Source organism: Leptonychotes weddellii, chromosome 6 (genome assembly GCF_054177405.1).
Source record: "Leptonychotes weddellii isolate Sample4059 chromosome 6, ASM5417740v2, whole genome shotgun sequence".
NCBI classification, from domain to species: Eukaryota; Metazoa; Chordata; class Mammalia; order Carnivora; family Phocidae; genus Leptonychotes; species Leptonychotes weddellii.
The window spans coordinates 110,583,421-110,605,304 of record NC_138374.1 but is presented as its reverse complement, the minus strand read 5'-3'; the positions used below and the strand labels follow the sequence as shown (position 1 = coordinate 110,605,304).

At 35.3% G+C, this 21,884-nt stretch overlaps 1 protein-coding gene across 5 annotated transcripts in view; it reads right to left on the bottom strand.

The window, feature by feature from the left end:
- Positions 1-21,884, bottom strand: part of PTPRC (protein tyrosine phosphatase receptor type C) — a 117,110-nt gene that overhangs the window by 32,566 nt on the left and 62,660 nt on the right. For 3 of the 5 annotated variants that reach the window (XM_081824956.1, XM_031024023.2, XM_031024024.2), the window contains 8 exons: positions 20,644-20,709; positions 19,470-19,496; positions 17,491-17,709; positions 15,264-15,392; positions 13,972-14,112; positions 7,673-7,792; positions 4,469-4,642; positions 2,870-3,081 (listed from right to left, as the gene is read on the bottom strand). In XM_081824956.1, coding sequence (XP_081681082.1) covers positions 2,870-3,081; positions 4,469-4,642; positions 7,673-7,792; positions 13,972-14,112; positions 15,264-15,392; positions 17,491-17,709; positions 19,470-19,496; positions 20,644-20,709 — 1,088 coding nt within the window. Of the gene's footprint in view, positions 1-2,869; positions 3,082-4,468; positions 4,643-7,672; positions 7,793-13,971; positions 14,113-15,263; positions 15,393-17,490; positions 17,710-19,469; positions 19,497-20,643; positions 20,710-21,473; positions 21,615-21,884 lie in introns of all 5 variants that reach the window. The other 2 variants (XM_081824955.1, XM_031024022.2) reach the window with 1 other exon arrangement.

The window sequence follows — 21,884 nt, the reverse complement described above, 5'->3', positions numbered from 1 at the left end:
CTCTCGTGGTTCATTTCCCCCTCCGATTTCCCCCCCTTCATTCTTCTTTTAAAAGCTAATAATTAATAACAATAAAAATCCAAGCACCAGAAATGTAAAAACACTCTCTTTAAAAACAGATAAATTAAAAACTCTTCCCAATTGCAATTATAAATTCTTTGGAAATTATCAATAAGAACATTCTACTCTAAAAATCCACTCATTAAATTTTATGTCAGTCATTCAAAAATTAGTAATAAATAACACAGACATGGGATGCAGTCAAAATTTTACCAAAGGACAGTCCATAGCTTTAATTCTTTTGTTTTGTTTTGTTTTGTTTTTAGATAATAAAAAAAGAAAGAAATGGACAAAAAGCACTTTCAATCCCAAATTACCAGAACATAAAAATAAATCTACAAAAAAGAAAAGTAATAAATTAACAATGATAAAAACAACTTTATTAATCTATTAACCAGAGATTACAATGATGACTAAAGCTAAAATGATTGGTCCCTCGTGATGACATAAAATGCTGTAGTGGAAACAGAAAAAAACATGAAAATGAATTATGATGGTACATGCAATGAAGAAAACAAGAGACAATCTTTTGGAGGGTGGGGAAAAGAATGGATAACTAAATAATCGTATACTAATAAACATTTTAAGAATTTTTGTGATAATTTTTTTTTCTCTAAGTTACCAAATTACCCTTCCCATAACAGTGTATGAAGTGACTGCTCTTAAGTCTCACAATACTGGGCATGCCCTTCTTTTTCTTTGATGTTTAGTAGGTGAAATATGGTATTGACATCTCTTTTTGTTTTAATGGGGTTTCTTTATTTACTGTTGAAGATAAATATAGTTTTCATTGTTGCTGTTATTGCTCTTGTGGTAACATACTTTTTACCTCCTTTGCCCAGTTTTATTTGGGGAAGGTTTTGGATATTAGTGATATTAAACTCTTTGTCATATGAGTTGCAAATTTTATTTCTAGTTTGCAGTTTACTTTTTATTTTTATTTATAACACTTTAAGTGATACACAATTTTTCCTTTTATTTTTTATTCAGCCAAATTTATCAGTTTTATTTCTGATTTGACGGAGATTTAAACAGTCAATAGTTGACTGTTCAATATAATGTTGACAACTGGCTTCATATCCTTTACCACTTAAATGTTTATATATATAATAATTCTTAAAATACATGTAAATTCCTTTTGACCCAATACATTTATTTCCAGGAATTTACTTAAACAGAAATGATTGGAGACACATTCAAAGATTTTGCTATTTACCTGTAAGTGTGTTTATTGATTGTTGTTTATAACAGAGATGAAAACAAGCACAGTTAATAGAATGTGATAAAGCCATATGATAGAATCTTATGCAACCATTAAAAATTGCATAGTAGCAGAATATTTAACATGGAAAATGTCCATGATATAGTGATATATGAAAAACTGTTCAAAATGTTGATAACATATATGCTGAATATATATATATATGCATTACATGTTATGGAAGTTGTGAGGTAATGGAAAATATATATAGGTCTTTGCCCTTGGTTCCTGGCACAGAACTCCTGAAACCCTTATAATTTCCCTGGTGATAGGAGTGTCTTTCATTCTAACGAGATGACTGGGTGGGCTCCTGGATGGTTCCTGCATAAGGGTCAGTCATTGGAAAGATAAAGCCATGAGTAGAAGCTTGGAATTTTCAGTCTTGCCTCCCATTCTCTTAAGAAGGTAGAAGGGCTGAAAATGAAATTAATGATTGATCACATCTACATGATGAAGCCTCCTTAAAATCTCCGAAGAACAAGGTTTGGGGAGCTATCAGGTTGCTGAACACATCCACATCAGGAGGGTGATGCACCCCAACTTCATGGGGACAGAAGCTGCTGTACTTGGGGCCTTCTCAGACATCACCCTATTATCTCCTCATCTGACTGCTCATCTGTATCCTTTATCACTTCTTTTAATAAACTGATAAACGTGAATAAGTATTTCCCTGAGTTCTGTGAGCCACACAAACAATCATACCTGAGGAGAGCCTGATTTGTAGCCAAATTGAACAGAAGTTGAGGATAACCTAGGGACCAACTACTTGCAATTGGCATCTGAAGTGGGGTGGGAGGAGTCTTGTGAGACTAAGCCCATAACCAGTGGAATCTGCCACTGTCTCGAGGTAGATAGTGTCAGATTTGACTTAAATTGTAGGACACCCAACCGGGGCCACGAAGACTCGCTTGATGTGGGGAAAAACCTCCACAGATCTGGGGACCAGAAATGTGGTGTTGCATGTGAAGAGCACAGGAGATTCACAGAGAAGAACACACAAGAGAAGACTGAACTGAGGTTTTTCCCTATGACCAGGACAAAGACAGTCTTTTCATTTTAGAAGTACATTCACAAAATATGATCAGTACACAGTAAGTTTACAGATGAGTTTTTTAATTCTCCGTGTTCACTGGTATTTCCTAATATTTATTTCTACTATTTTCTAACCTCAGTGTACCTGTAAAAATATTTTGTAACTAAGAAAGTCATGTTAATAAAGATAAAAAGTCAAGGTAAATTAAAAAATTTGACAAAGTAATAATCGACTACATAAAATGTTGTGCTTTTTGACACAGAAGCAATAATTCTACTATAAATAAATCATATTGAAGGTAAAAAATATTCCAACAAAGTATTTGCTTGAAACCACTGTTTTTAGAACTAGGGATGCAAAGTTTGGAGTCAAACATTTAAGACTTTAAATGTGATTTCATTAGACACAGTTTCTCAAGCACACATGAACACTGGTCTTAGTATGATTTAAGTATGATGTAACAATCATTATAATGCATATCAGTCCTATAGTGATTATAGAAATTATAATCTTACCTCAAATTCATATTTTGTTAAATATTGAAGATTGTCTAGAGAGAAGTCACAAGTTTTTTTTTTATGCGTTTGAACGAGACTACCTCCAGTTTTGACTTCCAGATGGTAGGAGCCATTCTTGGGGCCATTAGAGTTCATAGGACACTTACAAACCACAAGTATACTATTATCTGACTTCAGTGAAGCATGTAAGCTCCTGACTTCACTTGGAGCTATCAAAATGAAGAAAGATTTGTTACTTTAATCACTTTGTAAATGCATATTTAAATCACTTGGCAATACATGTGTACAATATAAATTATTTTAAGTGTTAATTTGGGAGTTATAGATGAGGAGATTATAATAGTACATCCATCAAAACGCTGTAACAAAACATCTAAAAATAAACCACCTAGTCATTCAATGAATATTAGCTTATATGTTGTACTTGAAGTCATGAGAGTTTATGCCATCCCCTAAGGGGAGTATATAGAATTAGAGAATAGAAGGAAAGAGAGGGAGGTGAAGGGGAGGGGAAGAAAGGGGCAGGGAGAAAAAAGAGGATGATATAGGGACCCTGAAGGCCTATATACAGTCCAGGACCTCCATTTTTTTTTTAGATTTTATTTTTAAGTAATCTGTACACTCAACATGGGGCTCAAACAATCCCCAAATCAAGAGTTGTACACGGTACCGACTGAGCCAGCCAGATGCCCCCAGCTTCTCTGTTCTTGAGATGCTTCCATCATCATAGTAACCACCTACCTGGCTGCATTCTTCAGGAGCAGGATTAAATTATCTTTGTTTTCCGTGACTTCACAGAAATTTAGAAAAATAACAAAACCATAAAGTTCAAGGACCTGGACTTTTAAAACCAGAACCTAAATGACCTTAAATTTCACTAAGAGCATTCTGCATCCAGCCCTGAATGAGACAATTTTTCTTCATGAGCCTGGTGCCAGTTAGGGTTTCTGGGGCTGCGGATACTGCCTTACACAGGGGCAATTTCTTCCTTCCTGACTTAATGGAGTTAACACTCACCTCAGAGACAGATCTAACTTTAGATCTTGGAAACTATGGAGACATCATACAGGTGGCAAGAGGCAAATGGCTTTGAAAGGAAACCTCAAATGGAAAATATGCCATAAAATAAAATAGTAGGTAGTTCAGTGTAACAAAGAGAAGAAAATGCCAATAAAATGTTATGTTTTATAGGATGTTTTGTCAGGTAAGCTGAGGTTAGCAAGTGAACGCTTTGCTTTCAAAGTGAGACATTATTAGCTGTCTGGTTACAGTTAATATTTCTAGATAATAAAGAAAACAATAGATAATGTATTTCTATCTAAGTTGATTAGGTACCTAAATTGCCTGAAACCTTAAAAACTGTACCAGTTAATATGCCTTCTGCTTCATTCTTACAATTCTATGATAATATATGTAGTATACAGAGAACCCAGGATAACGTTTTTAAATTACTGTGTTTTAAATCACTATAAACCCTGGATGTTAACAAATGTGCCACGTCAATGTGTTTCCCAAATGAAGCACAAAGATAGATAGCAAAGTTCATACATCGCTCCTTGCCTTTCACAGAAAGAAGCAGCAAAGCTTATAACTAACCTTTTGTTTTTGTTTGAAAACGACATGTCACAGGATTTCCAGCACGTTGCTCTTTTCCATTGGTGTAGGCATTTAATGATACATGGTATTTGGTATAAGATGTCAAATTTCGCAGTTTATGTTGAGTGCTCTCTTTACGCAGATCACAGCATGTTATGTTTTGGGGTGAATAACCTATAAAGTCATTAAAAGTCAGGATTGCCACATATTTAATTTGGTCTTTACATTAAATCATTTCGAGCCAACTCCAAACTGAGAGATTGAGAAATACATACATCCTTGGTGCTCAGAAGTACTGTATATACAGTTATCAGCAAATGTATTGAACAAATTCATTTATTATAAATAAACTCAAATATTCAAAAATATAATTTCATATAATTGATTTGAAACATAAAATATTTAACAAGTTCAAGTACATTTGTGAAGGTGGTCTTTTTCCTTTCTGAGAAAACAGAGCCCACAGTGAATCTTATGAAAGTCTTGAGTTGTATTGTTTTAGAAAGAGTATTTTTTAGTGAGCCTTTTACTAATATGTAACCTTTAAATTTTGAACATTGGTATTAGCTACTGTTACGGATTTTAGGCACAGAATCTGTTTGATGACTAATAACTGCATCCACTCTGCCATCTTAATTTAAGCACTAAGTAATTCACGAGGGTTGCCACAGTGAGGGAAAACTGCACACTGGCCGAAAAACCCAAGCTTCATGGACAGAGGAGTGTGACCAAGTCAGTGTAAGGGATTAAACGAAAGCATTACAAATGAGAGAAGGAGCATTCTGAATGTAGGGACAAGCCTGACTAGGACAGCAGATTCTGGCCACGGAAGCATATGGGAGGTAGGACCTTGTTTAAATATGTTTTGACATTCAAGCAGAAGAGTTAGCATTTGTTAAATTGAAAATTCACGAGTCACCATGTTTGAGTAGCCAAGTGACATCAATCAAGACGTATTAAAGGACAATCAAGATGTAATTAAAGGAAGATTAAAGTTGGCAGCATGATGCTGGGTAGCAGTTACAGTGATAATAGTAATAAAAATAATGAATAGATTATTCTATGTGCCAAGCACAATTTTACATGGTGTACATGAATTAATTAGCCATCACCACAACCCTATAGGTTGGCTCTCTTAGTTTCATCCAATTTTATAGGTGAGAAGACTGAACCATAGAAACATTAAGCAATCAGTCCATGATCTCACAAGAAAGGAGGAACAGAGCCAGGATGGGACCCAGGCATTGAGGTTCCAGAGTCTATGCTCTTGCTTTCACCACTGTGCATACTGTCTGGTATGGAAGAAGGGACAAGGGTTTGAAGTGGGGCCAAGTTGTTTTTGATTTTGGATACTTCACTTCTCTGGTCCAGCTTGATGTGCCTATGGACTTGCAGAAACAGTATAAGAAAAGATCTAACATGCTAATTTCTTGTCTCAGTTACTTATCCATAATATCGAGATTATAGTGGAATGCTAAATAATAAGTAAGATAAAGTGTCTCTTCTAACCTGATTAAATGTCTATTTTCTCAGAAATCCCCAAAGCTAGAGTTAATTGATTTATACCTGCCAGCTTAGTTCTACTCCTAGTGAGAATTCTCTTTGAGGGCAGGAAAGGTGTGAGCTCAAGAGAGGAGCATAACTCTCCCCCACCCCTCATTCACGGCTTCTGCTCACTCCTTATATGGGATCTGACTGCTAGAACAATATCAGTTAAAATCGAAGCATCAAGATGCTATTCTCAGGGTCACTCTGGCTTCCATCAGTGACCTAATTTTGTATGTTTGCATATGTAACCTGACGACCATTCTGTTTCGAAATGATTGATTTATGTAGTTCTGTAAAGCTTTTATCTTAGCTAATTTGACAAAAGTCAAATTATTAATTTAATTTTGAAGAATCCTCGTTCAAAAGATACTGCTGTTTGGGGATTAAAGTTTTCAGTGCTTAGAAAGGTGGTTCAGAATGTTCATTTCCGATTGCAAAGGTTTTCAAGATTTGGTTGAAATGCCAAAATACTTTATGTGAATATCTCTGCCTCCTCCACGTGTTTGAACACTTTTTCTCGGGACTCTGACAGCAGAAGTACGAACTGTATGGAACATGCTAAGGACTTATTTGACATAGTGCTTGAAATTTGTCTTTTCTTAGAGCAACAGAGACATACCTAACTTTCAAGTCATGCATGTTGACTGGAAAGGGTTAGAAAGACATTGGTTTCCTCACTTGTCACTCCTTTGTTTAAAAAAAAAAATACCTCAGAAAATCCATTAACAACTTCCCAGACTACTCTAAAGTATCTACTTGAACACTATGGCAAATAGTATAAACGTGTTGATCCCCAAAGAATTTTGTGCTGGAAGGAAAAAAAAAAATAGCTTTCTTCTTGGAAAAAAAAAAAAAGGTAATACACAAAATTTCCAGCAACATCATTGTGGTCTTGAAGGGTGCCCACTGGTTTCAGTAACTTTTGAAAATAGTACTAGGGGGCACCTGGGTCTCAGGGTCCTGAGATTGAGCCCAGCGTCGGGTTCCTCATTGAGCGTGGAGTCTGCTTAAGATTCTCCCTCTCCTGGGTGCCTGGGTGGCTCAGTTGGTTAAGCGACTGCCTTCGGCTCAGGTCATGATCCTGGAGTCCTGGGATCGAGTCCCGCATCGGGCTCCCTGCTCGGCAGGGAGTCTGCTTCTCCCTCTGACCCTCCTCCCTCTCATGCTCTCTGTCTCTCATTCTCTCTGTCTCAAATAAATAAATAAAATCTTTGAAAAAAAAAAAAAGATTCTCCCTCTCCCTTTGCCCCTCCCCCCTGCTCTCTCTCTCTCTTTTTCTCTCTGTCTCTCAAAAAAACAGTACTTCGGTTGCAACAAAACATAAACATCTCTTCCACATAATTGGGGGAATTTCTTGTCACTTGGTATCCTTAAGTTAATATAAAATACTGCAGTTTCTCTAAGTAGCTCATGCTAAAAACATGAACAACACAGTAGCCAAAAGAGTACAGTATATTGGGGATGTTCTAGTTTTTAGTCACGTCAGAGGCTGGAGAGCCCACAGGGAGTAGAAGCTGTTCTAAAATCAAGGCATATAGGTTGCCCATCACAGTCACTCTGTGGCTCTGTGGCTCACTAGCTCAATCCACATTTCCAGTGCTTTCCACTCCTGGGATTTATCTTTCCTGATATGGAATTAAATCTTATACAAATTACCTTCATCTTCCTTATAGCAAAGATTATAATTATGAAAAAAATCTTGAGGGGGTTTCCAAGTGAGCACTATGTCAGTTGCACTTTTATTAAGGCACGTAAAATTCTGAGGTAAGCCTGGACCTGTGAAAAGAATAAGAATATAAAATATGAGAAACAAGAAAGGGAATAAAAACATTCTTCCTATTACAATTATGATTATCAATAACCATATTTTAACTATGAATTTTTTTTAGAGATCACTTAACAGAGGAAATGTCACTCTAACGTGGCACCGTGGACCTGAAAGAGTCAGCTGACCTGAAGACCTCTGAGAATACCCTCTTCCTCTCATATATATTATTGTTCAGCTATCCTGGGATTTCTAGCTTTCACTGTGCTGAAAATCTGTCATTGGTAGTACTGGTAAACTTAACTGTCATTATTTGGAAGCTTCCAGTAACTAGTCATCATAACTTGAGATGAAGAATGTAATAAATGCCTAGATCAAATTTATCAGGTATAATTTACATTAAGACACACTAATTTGAGGTAAAGTGTATGACTTTGGACAAACACATGCATCTACATAACCACCACCACAGTCAAGACCTAGACTATCTCTATCATCCCCTCAAAGTTCTTCTGTGCCACATCCCAGTCAACTCAGCTCCGTTGCCCAATCCCAAACAGCCTCTGCACTGCTTTCTTTTACTATAGGTTGAATTCATTTATTCACCCATCTCACATAGATAAAATCAAATACTAAGTACTTGTTTTATGTCTAGCATATGGCGCTCAGTATAATGTTCTAGAGGTTCATTCATGTTGTTGCATGTGTCAGCAGTCGGTTCTTTTGTTTCATGAGTAGTATTCCAAGAAACCAGTATTCCATTGTAAGGATATACCACATTTTATCTATCCATTCAACTGTTGTTGGGACATTAGGGTTGTTTCCAGACTCTTGGCTGCTATAAGTCAATCTGCTATGAATCTTTGTGTAGAAGTCTTTGTGTGACATGTTTTTTCTCTTTGGCAAATAACCTGGAGTAAAATTTTTAAGTTATTACCTTACATTCTCCACCAGTAGTATTGTCAGTCTTTTTAACGTTAGCCATTTTAGTGGGTGTGTAATGTCATCATCCTCTCATAGTTGTTTTAATTTGCATTCCCCAGATGACTAATGATATTGAGCATCTTTACACATGCTTATTGGCCATTTGCATATCTTCTTTTGTGAAGCATATGTTCAAAATGTTTGAGTATTTTTAATTTGGTCAGTCGGTGTCTTATTTTGTATTTGGAAGAGTTCCCTATATATTCTGGAGAAACTTCTTTTGTTGAAAATTAATTGTGGATATTTTCCTATAATGTATGGATTGATTGCTTTTTATTTCCTTAATGGCTTTATTTGAAGAGCAGAACATTCAATTTTCATAAAGTTTAATTTATAAAATTTTTCTTTATGATTCTTCCTTTTTATGTCCTAAGAAATCATTGCCTGCGCCAAAGTAGCAAAGGTTGTTTTTTTTCTAATGTCTTTGTCTAGACATTTTATAGTTTTAACTTTAGTGTTTAGGTCTGCAATCCACTTTGAGTTAATTTTTGTGTTTGTTGAGAGGTAAAGACTGATGTTCATTTTTTCTTCTATAGGGATACCTGGATCATTTGTTGAAAAAAACTACCCTTTCCCATATTTTTTATAAATAAAGTATATTTTTTATTTATAAAAAATTTCCTAGGATTTCTATTTTGTTACATTCTTATAAAGATTGCAATAATTTTAGTACTTAATATTCAAAAAATATTACATTTTTTTAGGTGTGCTGGGGACATAATTTTAATGTAGTTTTATTTTTCTTCTTGTGATTTTGTTTTGGAGAGTAATCAGGAGTCATATTGGGGCAGTTCCCTTAATCCTTAGCTAACCCTTCCATATAACATTTAGAATCATTTTAGTATGGTCTTTCAAAAGTTCTGTGATATTATCCTTAATAAACAAGTTCAGTAATGTGGCGGACTGCAAGATCAACACAGATAATAAATAGTATGTCTATATACTAGCAATAAACAATCTGAAAATTAAATTAAGAAAATATTACCATATAAGCAAGAATAAATATAAAACTAGAAATAAATTTAAAAAAAAGAAGTGCAAAACTTATGTACTGGAAACTACAAAAAAATTTTTTAATACATTAAAGAAGACAAATTAATTGGAAGACACGGCACATTCATGGACTGGAAGACTAACATTTTTGAGATGGCATTACTCCCTAAATTGACTTATACAGGCTCAATGCAACCCCTATTAGAATTCTGACTGGCTTATTTATAGAAATTGACAAGTTGATCCTAAACTTCACGTGTAATTTCATGGAAGCTTGAATAACCAAAACAATTTTGAAGAACAAAGTTGAAGGTCACAATTTCTGATTTCAAAACTTATATAAAGCAAGAGTAATACTAGCATAAGAATAGACATGTAGATCAATGGAATAAAGCTTAGAGTCCAGAAATAAGCCCATCATTACGGTTAACTTTTGACAAGGGTGGCAAGGATATTCAATGCAGAAAAGATAATCTTTTCAGCAGATGGTCCTAGGACAAGTGGACAGCCATATCAAAAGCATGAAACTGAACTCTTACCTCACATCATATACAAATATTAACTCAAAATGGATTAATAGTGTTACATTTAGGAGATAAAACTATAAAACTATTAGAAGAAAACATAGGAATAAATCTGCATGACTTTGGATTTGGCAATGAGTTTTAAAGGTGACACCAAACCATAAGCAAAAGGGTAAAGTTGATAAGTTGGGCTTCATCAAAATTAAAATCTTATAAGTTTCAAAAGTTATCAACAAAGTAAAATGACAACCCACAGAATGGAAAAAGATATTTGCAAAGCATATGTCTGACAAGGGACTTGTGTCTAGAACATATAAAGAACTCTTATAACTTAATAAAAAAGATTTTTTAAAATTAGCGAAGGATTTGAATAGATAAAAGATATACAAATGGCCAATAAACACCTGAAGCCATGCTCAAAATCATTAGTCATTAATCCAAATCACAATGAGATACCACTTTATATCCACTGGGATGACTATAATAAAAAAGAGAGACAATAATGAGTGTTGGTGAAGATGTGGATAAATTAGAACCCTCACGCACTGTTCATGGGAATGTAAAGTGATGCAACCACTTTGGAAAACAGATTGGCAGTTCTTCAAAATTCAGAACATAAGGTTATCATATGATCCCCAAATCCAATCCTAGGCGTGAACACAAGAGTAATGAAACATAGGTCTATACAAAACTTGTAAATGAATGTTCATAGCAGCATTATTCATAATAACCAAAAAATAGAGACAACCTAATCAACTGATGGATGAACAAACAAAATAAGGCATATCCATACAATGGAATATTATCAGGCAATAAAAGAATTGAAGTATTGATACATTTTACAACATGGAAGCACCCTGAAAACATTATGCTAGGTGAAAGAAACCAGTCACAAAAGACAACATATTATACGATTCCATTTATATGAAATATCCGGAATAGGCAAATCCACTGGAGCAGAAAGTAGAGTGGTAGTTGTCTAGGTGTGGAAAGTAGGAGGGAAATGGGGACCGAATGCTAACAGATACGGGGTTTCTTTTTGGTGTGATGAAAATGTTCTAAAGTTCTAAAGTTGATTCTGGTGGTGATTGCACAACTCTTAATATAGTCTTAATATATTTGTAAAACACTGAATTATATACTTTAAATGGGTGAATCACAAAGTTGGTGAATTAACAACTGACACATCACAATCTCCAAACCCAAAGTTCATATTAGGGCTCATTCTTGATGTCATATATTCTGTAGGTTTGAGCAAATGTGTCATATGACATGTACCCATGATTACGGTATCATGCAGAGTATGGTATCATGCAGCCTCTGATCTTTTTACTGCTTCCATAGTTTTGCTTTTTTCAGAATATCATGTAGTTGGAACCATACAATATGTAGTCTTTCCAGATTGGCTTCTTTCACTTAGTAATATGCATTTAAAGTTCTTTCATGTCTTCCCGTGGCTTGACAACTCATTTCTCTTTAGTGATGAATAATATTCCATTGTCTGGTTCTACTATAATTTACCCATTCACCTACCAAAGGACATCTTGGTTGCCTCCGAGTTTTGGCAATTATGAATAAAGCTGCTATAAACATCTCTGGGTAGGTTTTTGTGTGGACATAACTTTTCAGCTCCTTTGAGTAAATACCAAGGAGTGTGGATTGTATGGAAATAGTATGTTTCGTTTAGCAGAAACCACCAAAATGTCTTCCAGAGTGGCTGTACCACTTCGCATTCTTACCAGCAATGAATGATTTTGTTTTGGATTGCAACATTGTTCCACATGTTGCAAATATTTGATGTTGTGAGTGTTTCAGATTCTGGACATTCTAATAGACATGTAGTGTATCTCATTCTTGTTTTTGTTTGAATTTCCCTGATGGCATAGGAAGTAGAGCATCTTTTCATATTCTTATTTGTCATTTGTATATCTTTTTTGCTGATTATATATTTTTAATACACTGAAGGATCCACTTTGCTAACACTTAATTTACTATTTAGTATCTGTGTTCACAGGAGAGATTGACCTATAGTTGCCTCAGTTTTACTCAAGGTGCAAATCCACTGAACATTAACCCTAAGCCTATCCTAATCCCTAAGAATAACCAAAATGAGTTGATAGATTTCCATGTCTTCTATCCTGTTGAGTAGTTTGGATAAGATAGAAACTATCCATTCTTTGAACCTGTGGCAAATATTTCTTCACATTTTCTTAAGAACAGGTGAGGGAAGCAGACGGTGAGTGTGAAATGAGTAGAGAGACATTGGACTATAAATTTAATTCCAATTTTCTAACGCCTCCCAGGTAAATTTTCATAATTCATAAGTTCTATAAAATTATTCATCTTATCTAACTTTTCATATTGGATGCAAAGTTGTTTTATAATTTGTTAAATGTCTACTTTAAGAATTTTTTAAATCAATGGGGGTTTCAGTTTTTGCTATAGATCTATTTTATTATTCTTTTTAAAAAAACAAGCCTTTAAGTTTGTGAATAAATTCTTAGTATAATTTTCTTCCTTCTTTCAATAACTTGGTACTCTAAACTTAGTGATGTTCTTCTCCCTTCTATCATTTTTGCATTTATTGTTTTGGTTCTTACAAGCACTCTCCGTTGATTGTCAGCATACAGCAAAATGATAAAATTTCTCCTAAAATATCACTTGGTCTTCCTTCAGACTATGAAATTCCTCCACAATATGTCTTTACTCAAATCTGAGTATCTGTGTTTCAAAAGGTAAACTGAGGCCATTTGTATTTATGACGACTTTTGATACATTGTGTGGCATATTTCTGCTATCTCACCTATTGCTTTCTACTAGTATTTCTTCTCTCCCTTTCTCTTTCCCTCCCTGCCACTTCCTCCTCCTCCACCTCCTCCTTCTCTCTCCCTCTCTCATTCTCTCTCTCTCTCAATCTCTCTCTCTCTTTTCCTCCTCCTCTTCTTCCTCCTCTTTCCTCTCCCTCTGCTTCCTCTTCCTCCTTTTCTCCACTACCTTTTGCTCCTCTCTCTGTCTTTCTTCGGTGGGTACTCATAAATTGTCATACACATAATCAACATATATTTTTCCTAGCAGATTCTACATTTCATTGGAATCTCCATACTTCCATCGAATAAGAGTGGAATTCTAGCACTGTTCCCTTCCTTCTCCCCTCCAGCTCCCAAATGCTATTATTTTCCAGAATGGTATTTTCCAACTGTTCTTAGCTATTATAGTCTTGTTATTATTTATATTGCTGGCATTTTAGTCATGCTAACTATTATCTTGCCACCAATATTTAGATTTGCCGCTGTGTTTTAATAGCCTTGTGCTCACTTCTGTCAAAGGCAGAGTTTGATAGAGGGGCAGTGGGTGCAGAAGCCCACCAAGAAGGGAATGGTGCTCAGGAGAAAATGGGAAATGTGTGAACAAACCGGATCATCTATCTTGGTTTTGTTTCCACCATAAGCTCACAAGGGCCTACAATTTGCAGTTGGAAAAAAAACAAATAAAAACAAAACAAACACACAAAAAACTTGACAAAGGTTTGGATCTTCTGTCATTCATTTTGAAATTCTACTTTACAAACTGATACATATCTAATTTCTGAAACCCTTGCTCCAAATCTACAGCATCATTTTCTGTGATTCTCAAAGAATTGTAAGAACATAAGAAGAAATTTTACATACACATATAAGTAATATACTCACTTCCAAGATCTGTTTGAACAGTTTTATTTATGTGCAAAAACATATGGCCACCATAGGATGCTTGTAAACTACAGGAATAACTTTGGTTAGGTGACAAGTGTTCAAAGTTAACTTCTGTCTTACTAACTTCAGTATAAATACCTGAAAGACATAAGTAACATATATCAGTATATGAATACAATATATCACATTTAATTTTCTCTTTAGATTTCCTATCTATAATAATTTAATATCTATCAGAATTGAAAACTTTTACAAATAGTAAATAATAAGTAAATGATACTACAAAAAAACTACTATCATAATGCACGGTTTTGCCATACTCCATTTTAAAGAAAATATTAAAAAGTCCAACTGAATTTGAGAGTGTCTCTAATATAACTGATGGAAGGAGTTCTCTGTTCAGAAACTGAGATTGAAACTGAGTTAGCTTTTGCCTAACAAATATTTTAGATACATCATTGTTTTACCATCAGTTCATCATCAGTTTGTTCTTGCTTTCCTCATACTATTTATATCACAGCCATGAATCTTCTTTATAACATGATGATTACAACCATGTCGCACTACATCCCTTTGTGTGTGTGTGTGTGTCTGTCTGTCTGTCTCTGTTTTGCCAAATATGGCTTAGCAGATGGCTTTATACCAAAGAAGGAGCTTCCACCTTAATAAATTCAAATAAAAAGAAATAAAAATTCATTAAGTCATTAATTATTAAAAAGAACCGGTATCTCAGTTATTGCCCCCCATATGAACCCAAATTCATATTCCTAGAGGCACTTACTGTGCTTTTCCCACTTGTCTTTCATGTAAGTGTTCTTGAGGTTGTCTATGAATTTTGTTGATGGAGGGCTGACCACATAAACTCTTGAGTAATATGATCTTATGTTTGCTTTTATTCTAACAGTATGTGTATCATAATTTTTTTATAACATCCTTCTGTGATAATCCCTTCAACAATATCTTGTGTATAACAATTGCCAAGAAAATTCTTGTAAATTAATTGACTGTTACTATTTCAAAGATTATTTTTTAAGGAAAGTATTTGTCTATTTTGTGAATTTGAGTGGTATAAAGAATACAATGTTTTGACTCCAAATATACCATGGACCAAAAGTGGGGAAGGGGAGGGGGAGGGAGACAGTGGTAGGGAGAGGAAAGGGGGAGAAAGAAGGAAAAAAATAAAGAAGGGAGGGGGTAGAAGGGAGGGAAGAAAGGAAGGAAGGAAGGATTAGATACATCTAGAACAACTTTCTACCATAAAAATACTCTAATCAAAGCTATATTCTTACCACATTGAAATGTGTAACTAATTTTATTATTATCACAAGTAAATGTTTCATTTTTTTCTACTTTTAAACAAATAGAAGTATTTGCTTTTTCAACCTTTGTACAATCTTTCAAATCAAAACCTTCAGGACCTGTCAAAAAGAAGATATAGAAATAGATGATTAATGTTTCATAATGTGTGCCATATGCTCAATTAAAGTGACTGAAATTATATTCATGATATAGTCTTTGGCAAGCATTTAGAGTGCTTTTGGCAAAGTCTAATAATTCAGGGTTTTGCATGTCTCAATTATTTAGCTTATTCTTTTTAACATCACACATTTTGGCAGCATTTTATTTAGAATTTATCTTACCTTTAAAAAATGGGACCCAAGCAAATGTCTAGGTGAAATTGCATTTTTTGCACATTTTAACACACTCACTTCATTCTTTTTCTTATATCTTCAATTTTTTTATTTACTCTTGATTTTTTTATTAAATGATTATTACACAGAGTATAGGGGGTTCTGTCTTGGAGAATGTTTTTTACATCGTCATTTTCTGTTCCTAATTGATAATTTATTTCAATAATTTTTCAAAAAAATCAATCTTTAACCTATGTATTTTTAAGTTTTTATTTTATTTTATTTAGCAATGCAACAATTCCCTACAATAACAAGTGCACTCCTTAATCCGCATCACCTTTTTAATCCCCTTCCCCTCTGGTCACCATCAGTTTGTTCTCTATAGTTAAGAGTCTGTTTCTTGGGGCACCTGCGTGGCTCAGTTGTTAAGCGTCTGCCTTCAACTTAGGTCATGATCCCAGGGTCTTGGGATGGAGCCCTTATTCCTGCTCAGCGGGAAGCCTGCTTCTCACTCTCCCACTCCCCCTGCTTGTGTTCCCTCTCTTGCTGTATCTCTCTGTGTCAAATAAATAAAATCTTTAAAAAAAAAAAAGCCTGTTTCTTGCTTTCTGTCTCTCTCTCTCTTATTTTTTCCCTTTGTTTGTTTTGTTTCTTAAATTCCATATATGAGTGAAGTCATATAGTATTTGTCTTTCTCTAACTATTTCATTTAGCATTATATTCTCTAGCTACATCCATGTTGTTGCAAATGACAAATCCAATAAAGGGTTCATATCCAAAATATATAAAGAACTTACACAAATCAACACCCAAAAAACAAATAGTCAGGCAGAAGGCATAAACAGACATTTCTCCAAAGAAGACATGCAGATGGCCAATAGACACATGAAAAGATGCTCATCATCACTGACCATCAGGGAAATGTGATTCAAAACTACATGAGCTATCACATCACACCTGTCAGAATGGCTAAAATCAACAACACAAGAAACAACAGGTGTTGGTGAGGATGTGGAGAAAAAGGTCCCCTTGTGCACTGTTGGTGGGGATACAAACTGGGGCAGCCACTGTGGAAAACAGTATGGCAGTTCCTCAAAAAGTTAAAAATAGAACTATCCAGCAATCTCACTGCTAGATATTCACCCAAAGAATACAAGAACATTAATTCAAAAGGTTACATGCACCCCTATGTTTAAAGCAGCATTATTTACAATAACCAAGATATGAAAGCAAACTTTAACCTATTGAAATGTTAACAAATCAATGTTCTTGAATTATTATGTGATGTGAGATAGTCAAAACATTTACAGTTCCTGAATCCCTTTTCCAAAATGTATTTTGTAAAGATATGCTTTAGTGGAGTGGGCTTGATACCCTGGTCCCTTCTTCCCAGCAGGAGCTGAGCTGGCAAAACCGGCTTGATCACCTTAAAATGATCATAATTTCTTTTTTTATGTGCAAGTATTTTTGTTCTTTCCACAACCATCAAATCCTTTACTTTGTGTTTTCCCCCAATATACTCCAGACACAACTCTATTTAGAAGGATAAATATGTGCACATATGTATTTAATGACTTGAATTAAATGGGGGGGGGGGAGAAAGCTTGTGGATAATCGCTTATCCACAGAGGGATAAATAATACTTAATCTACGCGATACACTGTGTAGAAGGAGTGTAGGGAGGGAAAAAGAATTAAGACGGCTTATAAGAGTTCCTAAACTCACTGGGGTAGGAGAGCAGAAAGTTCACCCACTTGCGTCCTGCCAACTTCCTTTCCTTCATCCCTGCTCACTCACCTGACAGATTCCTGCAACCCCTAGCATGCAAGACACATAGAATTGTACTTTTTTGTAAATATACAAATAGAAACCAATTTATATTTACCTGGTGGTACTTCCAAGTTTAAAATTTTATTTGGAGTATGACATGAATTATGACTTATAGTAACATTAATATTTGCACATTCTGGTAGGGTCTGGATCTCATTCTCTACACATGTGGCATTTCCACAATTCACTTTATCACTAACATTTAGTTTTGCCTTAAATGACTTAGTTTCATTATCATAATGATATTTCACAGAGATATGTGCATACTTCTCATCTGAAAGAAAATAAAAATGAGGATTATCTTTTAAAAAAATTTTCAGAACAAATAAACCTACATCAAATGCAAGCACCTTATTATAGATTTTCAAAAATATCAAATATCTAACAAAGTATCCCCAGAAACATGAAAAAGAGAGGAAACACATCAGGTGTGTCCATAATTATTTTTCAAAATTCCCTTTATATCCCTGCCTATCAAGGACCTCGGCTTTTAAGTTTATACTTGGGTAATTGACAGATTAATGTCTGTCTTCCTGACTGAACTGTATATTCATTCTATGACAGCAAAGTCCAGTTTACTTTGAGCATCAACATAAATCCAAGTTTTTGCGTAAAACCTGTCATTAGTAGGGGCTCGTTTGTTTGAATATTACTTGTTGAATTGATGCACAAATGAATGAAGCATCTGACAAATTTCTTCTCCTTGCTTTATCATTTCCCTTTCTTTCTAAAATGCAGTTCTTGATTACCTGTTTCTCCAAATATGTGGAACATTAATTCAGGGACCACAGGCCTCATTACTCCTTTACCTAGGTAAAATTATCAATAATAAACCCTCCTAAGGACCTCTCCTTAGTGACATCTCACATTCTCTCCTTTATTTAAACAAATTCCGTTGACTGGTAAAAATATGTTTTCCACAAATGCTAATTTATTCACTCATTTTTAATCCAATGAACATTATTAAGCCCTTATTATCTTTAAGACATTGTCCCAAGCCCTAGGAATACAAATGATCAGCTCTTAGAAATGTAGAGTCCTAACATGGAGATAAACATAGACATGAGTTGCAGAAGACATGCAAACACCTAAAACAAGATTATGCACAAAATAATATGGGAGTAGGGTGGGGAGAAATCTATTCAGATTGCAGGGATAGGAGAGGCTCTCCAGAGGAGGTGGGTGACTCAGTTTGTGTTTTAAAATATGAGTAGGACATAGGAAAAGAGATGGTGGGAGGGGGTGCGCTGGATGAAGGCGGAGTGGAATTCTAAGCGTAGAGGAAGAAGAGCAGGAGAGAACACAGAGACATTATGTAACCACTATGGGTTTAGAAAACTGTAAGTAATTTCATATTAGTTAAGTGAAGAGTGTAAGGAGGCAATAATATAGGAGAAATATGATCATAAAATACCATATTAATTAAGCAAACATATGAAGGCTGATCTTTACATTAAATGTATGGGGAGCTACCGAAGGCAGAGACTTCAGCGATGAGATTCACAAACAATATGGAGGGTGAAGCCCCCATCACGAAAGACCTTCACTGAGAAGAGAGTAGGAAAATGGGAAAGGGTTGCACAAACTGCTCTCAAGCACCTGCTTTGAACCAAAACCCTGACAAAACAGAAAGACAGAGAGGCAGAGACAAAAACAGATTCTTTTTCTTCACAAGCCTTGAAGGTATTCTCCACATTTCACATGTATCATTACACTGAATCCTCACCCCCTGCAACCCCAAAGCAAACTTGTTATCTTCCATTTCACGCACACCCAAACGGAAGTTAAGTGGCTTCACCAAAGTTGTTTAGCTAGTAATTATTAATCCTGATGCTCAAAACTAGGTCTGAATATGACATCAATCTTCTTGCTCCTGAAGGACACTGGCTCTTAAGATTTGGAACTAATGATTACTGGGAAATGAGAGCCAGTGAGTATAGCTTGCTAGTGGGTCTTGAAGCTTAGAACGAAGAAGGAAATAATTCAAGCAATATTCTAAAGTGATATATGCTTCCTCTAGATAAACAAACTTACCACATGATTGCTTAGGTGTAGTAGGAACTATAATAGAAAAAAAAAGAGAATGCAAATTATTAAAATTTCATTTACAATATCTCTGCTATAGTCATTTTGTGAAAGGGTGGTTTTACAATGTTTCAACTTCATAAATTGTAAAGTCTATGAGTTAGGTTTAACAGACAATGCAGGGTTCACAGTGCCTAGTACAATGTTTTAATCTCAAAACTTCAAATGTTATAAACTAATGAGCTAGTTCTATAAAACATTTTCATGAATTTACCCAAAAAACATGATTGTGATAATAATAATATTGGCATTTTTGAGCACCCATCTGATTATGGTGTGGTGACATGGCTAACTCTACACACAGCCAAAAACATTTAAAAGATCTTCATCCCCTTGATTAATCTCAAAATAGATTATATAATTATCACCTCGAGAGAGTTCAGTTTACACCTTTGTTTAAAAACATCAGAAAACAGGCAAAAGCTGCTTATTCCCTAGTTTAATTTTTGTTAAGTTCTTTGCACATATACTGGATCCAGAGTAATTAATGGCTCTTTCAATGATTTGAAACATATCTTGTGTGAAGCATTACTGAAGAATGAATGGAAATGTGCTTTGTGAAAGCGAAGAGGTCTCTACTAATCTCGTCTTTGAGTTGGAAGAATTGGGGAAAGAAGAGTGGGCTTGCAGGCTCTGCCATGGCCGACTCACTGCCAATTGCTCTGTTCATTCCCTAGAGGCCCCTTGCTTTTGCTTCCATGCTCCATGTTGCATGACTGGGGCTCTACAGTCAATCCTCGGCTATTCACCACTTGGAATGGAGAATCCCATTGATAGACTAGTTCCTTTTCATATTAATACCTAAACCCACTCTTACAGAAAGAAGTCCTAGTATATTTGATTATTTTTCTATGCATTTGCATAAGGTACAAAGTTAGGAGAGCAGAGGGGTGCTATAATGACATGATAGGTTATGACAGTAACATTATGCTCTGATCTCACCAGTTGTTGCCTTGCTAAAATAAGGGTTTTAAGACTAACTGCTATTCCACAGCCCCCATGATTAGAATACTCAATAGAACTTCTCAAAAAAAGGAGCCCTGTGTAGAGCAAATGGGAGACTCTTCTATGAGCACATCCCAGGTACATGGTATGACTGCATGGCTGAAGGTAAGATTGTCACCTATTGTTGTGGGAGCAGTTTTATGGATAATGCTCGCTGCAGGTGAAGTGGACGTAAGAGTCACACCTGCAAGGAAATGAACAGAGAATAAAAGTTAGTGAGTTTGTCATAATAAAGGGCAAAGGAAAAACTCTTCAGCAAAGATATTTTCCCAACCAAATCTTTACTACAGGAGATCTCATTGGAATTAACACTTGCTCATTTTCAAAATAAAAAAGTGAATCAAAGCTTTATCTACCAATGGCCCTTGAAGATAAGCAATAGTTCAAATAATTAGAGCATGACATTAAATAAGTTGAGAGAAACTATTCATTCCTTGGTGTAATTCTTACCTGATGGTCAAACTACTCTTTTCTCCTTCAATTACAACTTCATTATTTTAATTACTAATAAGGATACCACTTACTCTTTTTTAATATTCACTGCCTACCAGCCTTTTTTACATACTCAGTTCTCACATCAATCCTATAAAATGAATATTATCCAGTTTTACAGAAGGGAAAACTGACACACACAAATTATTAGTGGCTTGTGCTAAAGTCAGCCAGAAAGTTAAGGAGGCTGGATTTGATCCAGCTATATGACACTAAAGTCTATTATCTTTCTTCTTTGCCATCAACATTCATACTATGAATAACAAAATAAAGTATGCCCAGAAGAAAAAGCTTACCGGCAAGTTTATTTTGTCTAATTTAGTATCAAGATATGAAACTTTGTAAAACAGGAAACCTGCAAATAATATTTGGTATGAAGTAAAAGAGCTGCATTAAAGTTTCAAGTTTCCATCTCATTATCCATCACCTAAGACACCTAGAGCATCATGGTCAAACCTGAGGCGTTATCATGGGTGGTGCTGGAGATGCGTGAAGGTAAGGCAGCAGAGCTGCTGTGTGCAGGGCTGAGGGTGGCTACTGGTGTGAAAGCTGTGTCTACACGGAAGATGCTGGGTGTAATCCGTTCTCCTGGGAAGCCTGCAATCAGAAAGGCCATCATCACTGTTGTCCATTTCTGCCACCCAAGGGCAACGGCCAGACAGTCAACATAAACAGATTATTGAAGCTAAGGCCAAGCAACAATCAGGCACTTTGCTCTATGTGTTCTGCAAAACTGAATGAAAAACAGCAAGCTTTGTGGAAGAGGTAAGTTTGACATCAGGCAACTCAAAACCTATGCAGTTCTGTCTTCGGAGCACAAATTTAAAAGTCTTTGGGACTTGAGGAGCCAGCTTGCACAACTCAGGG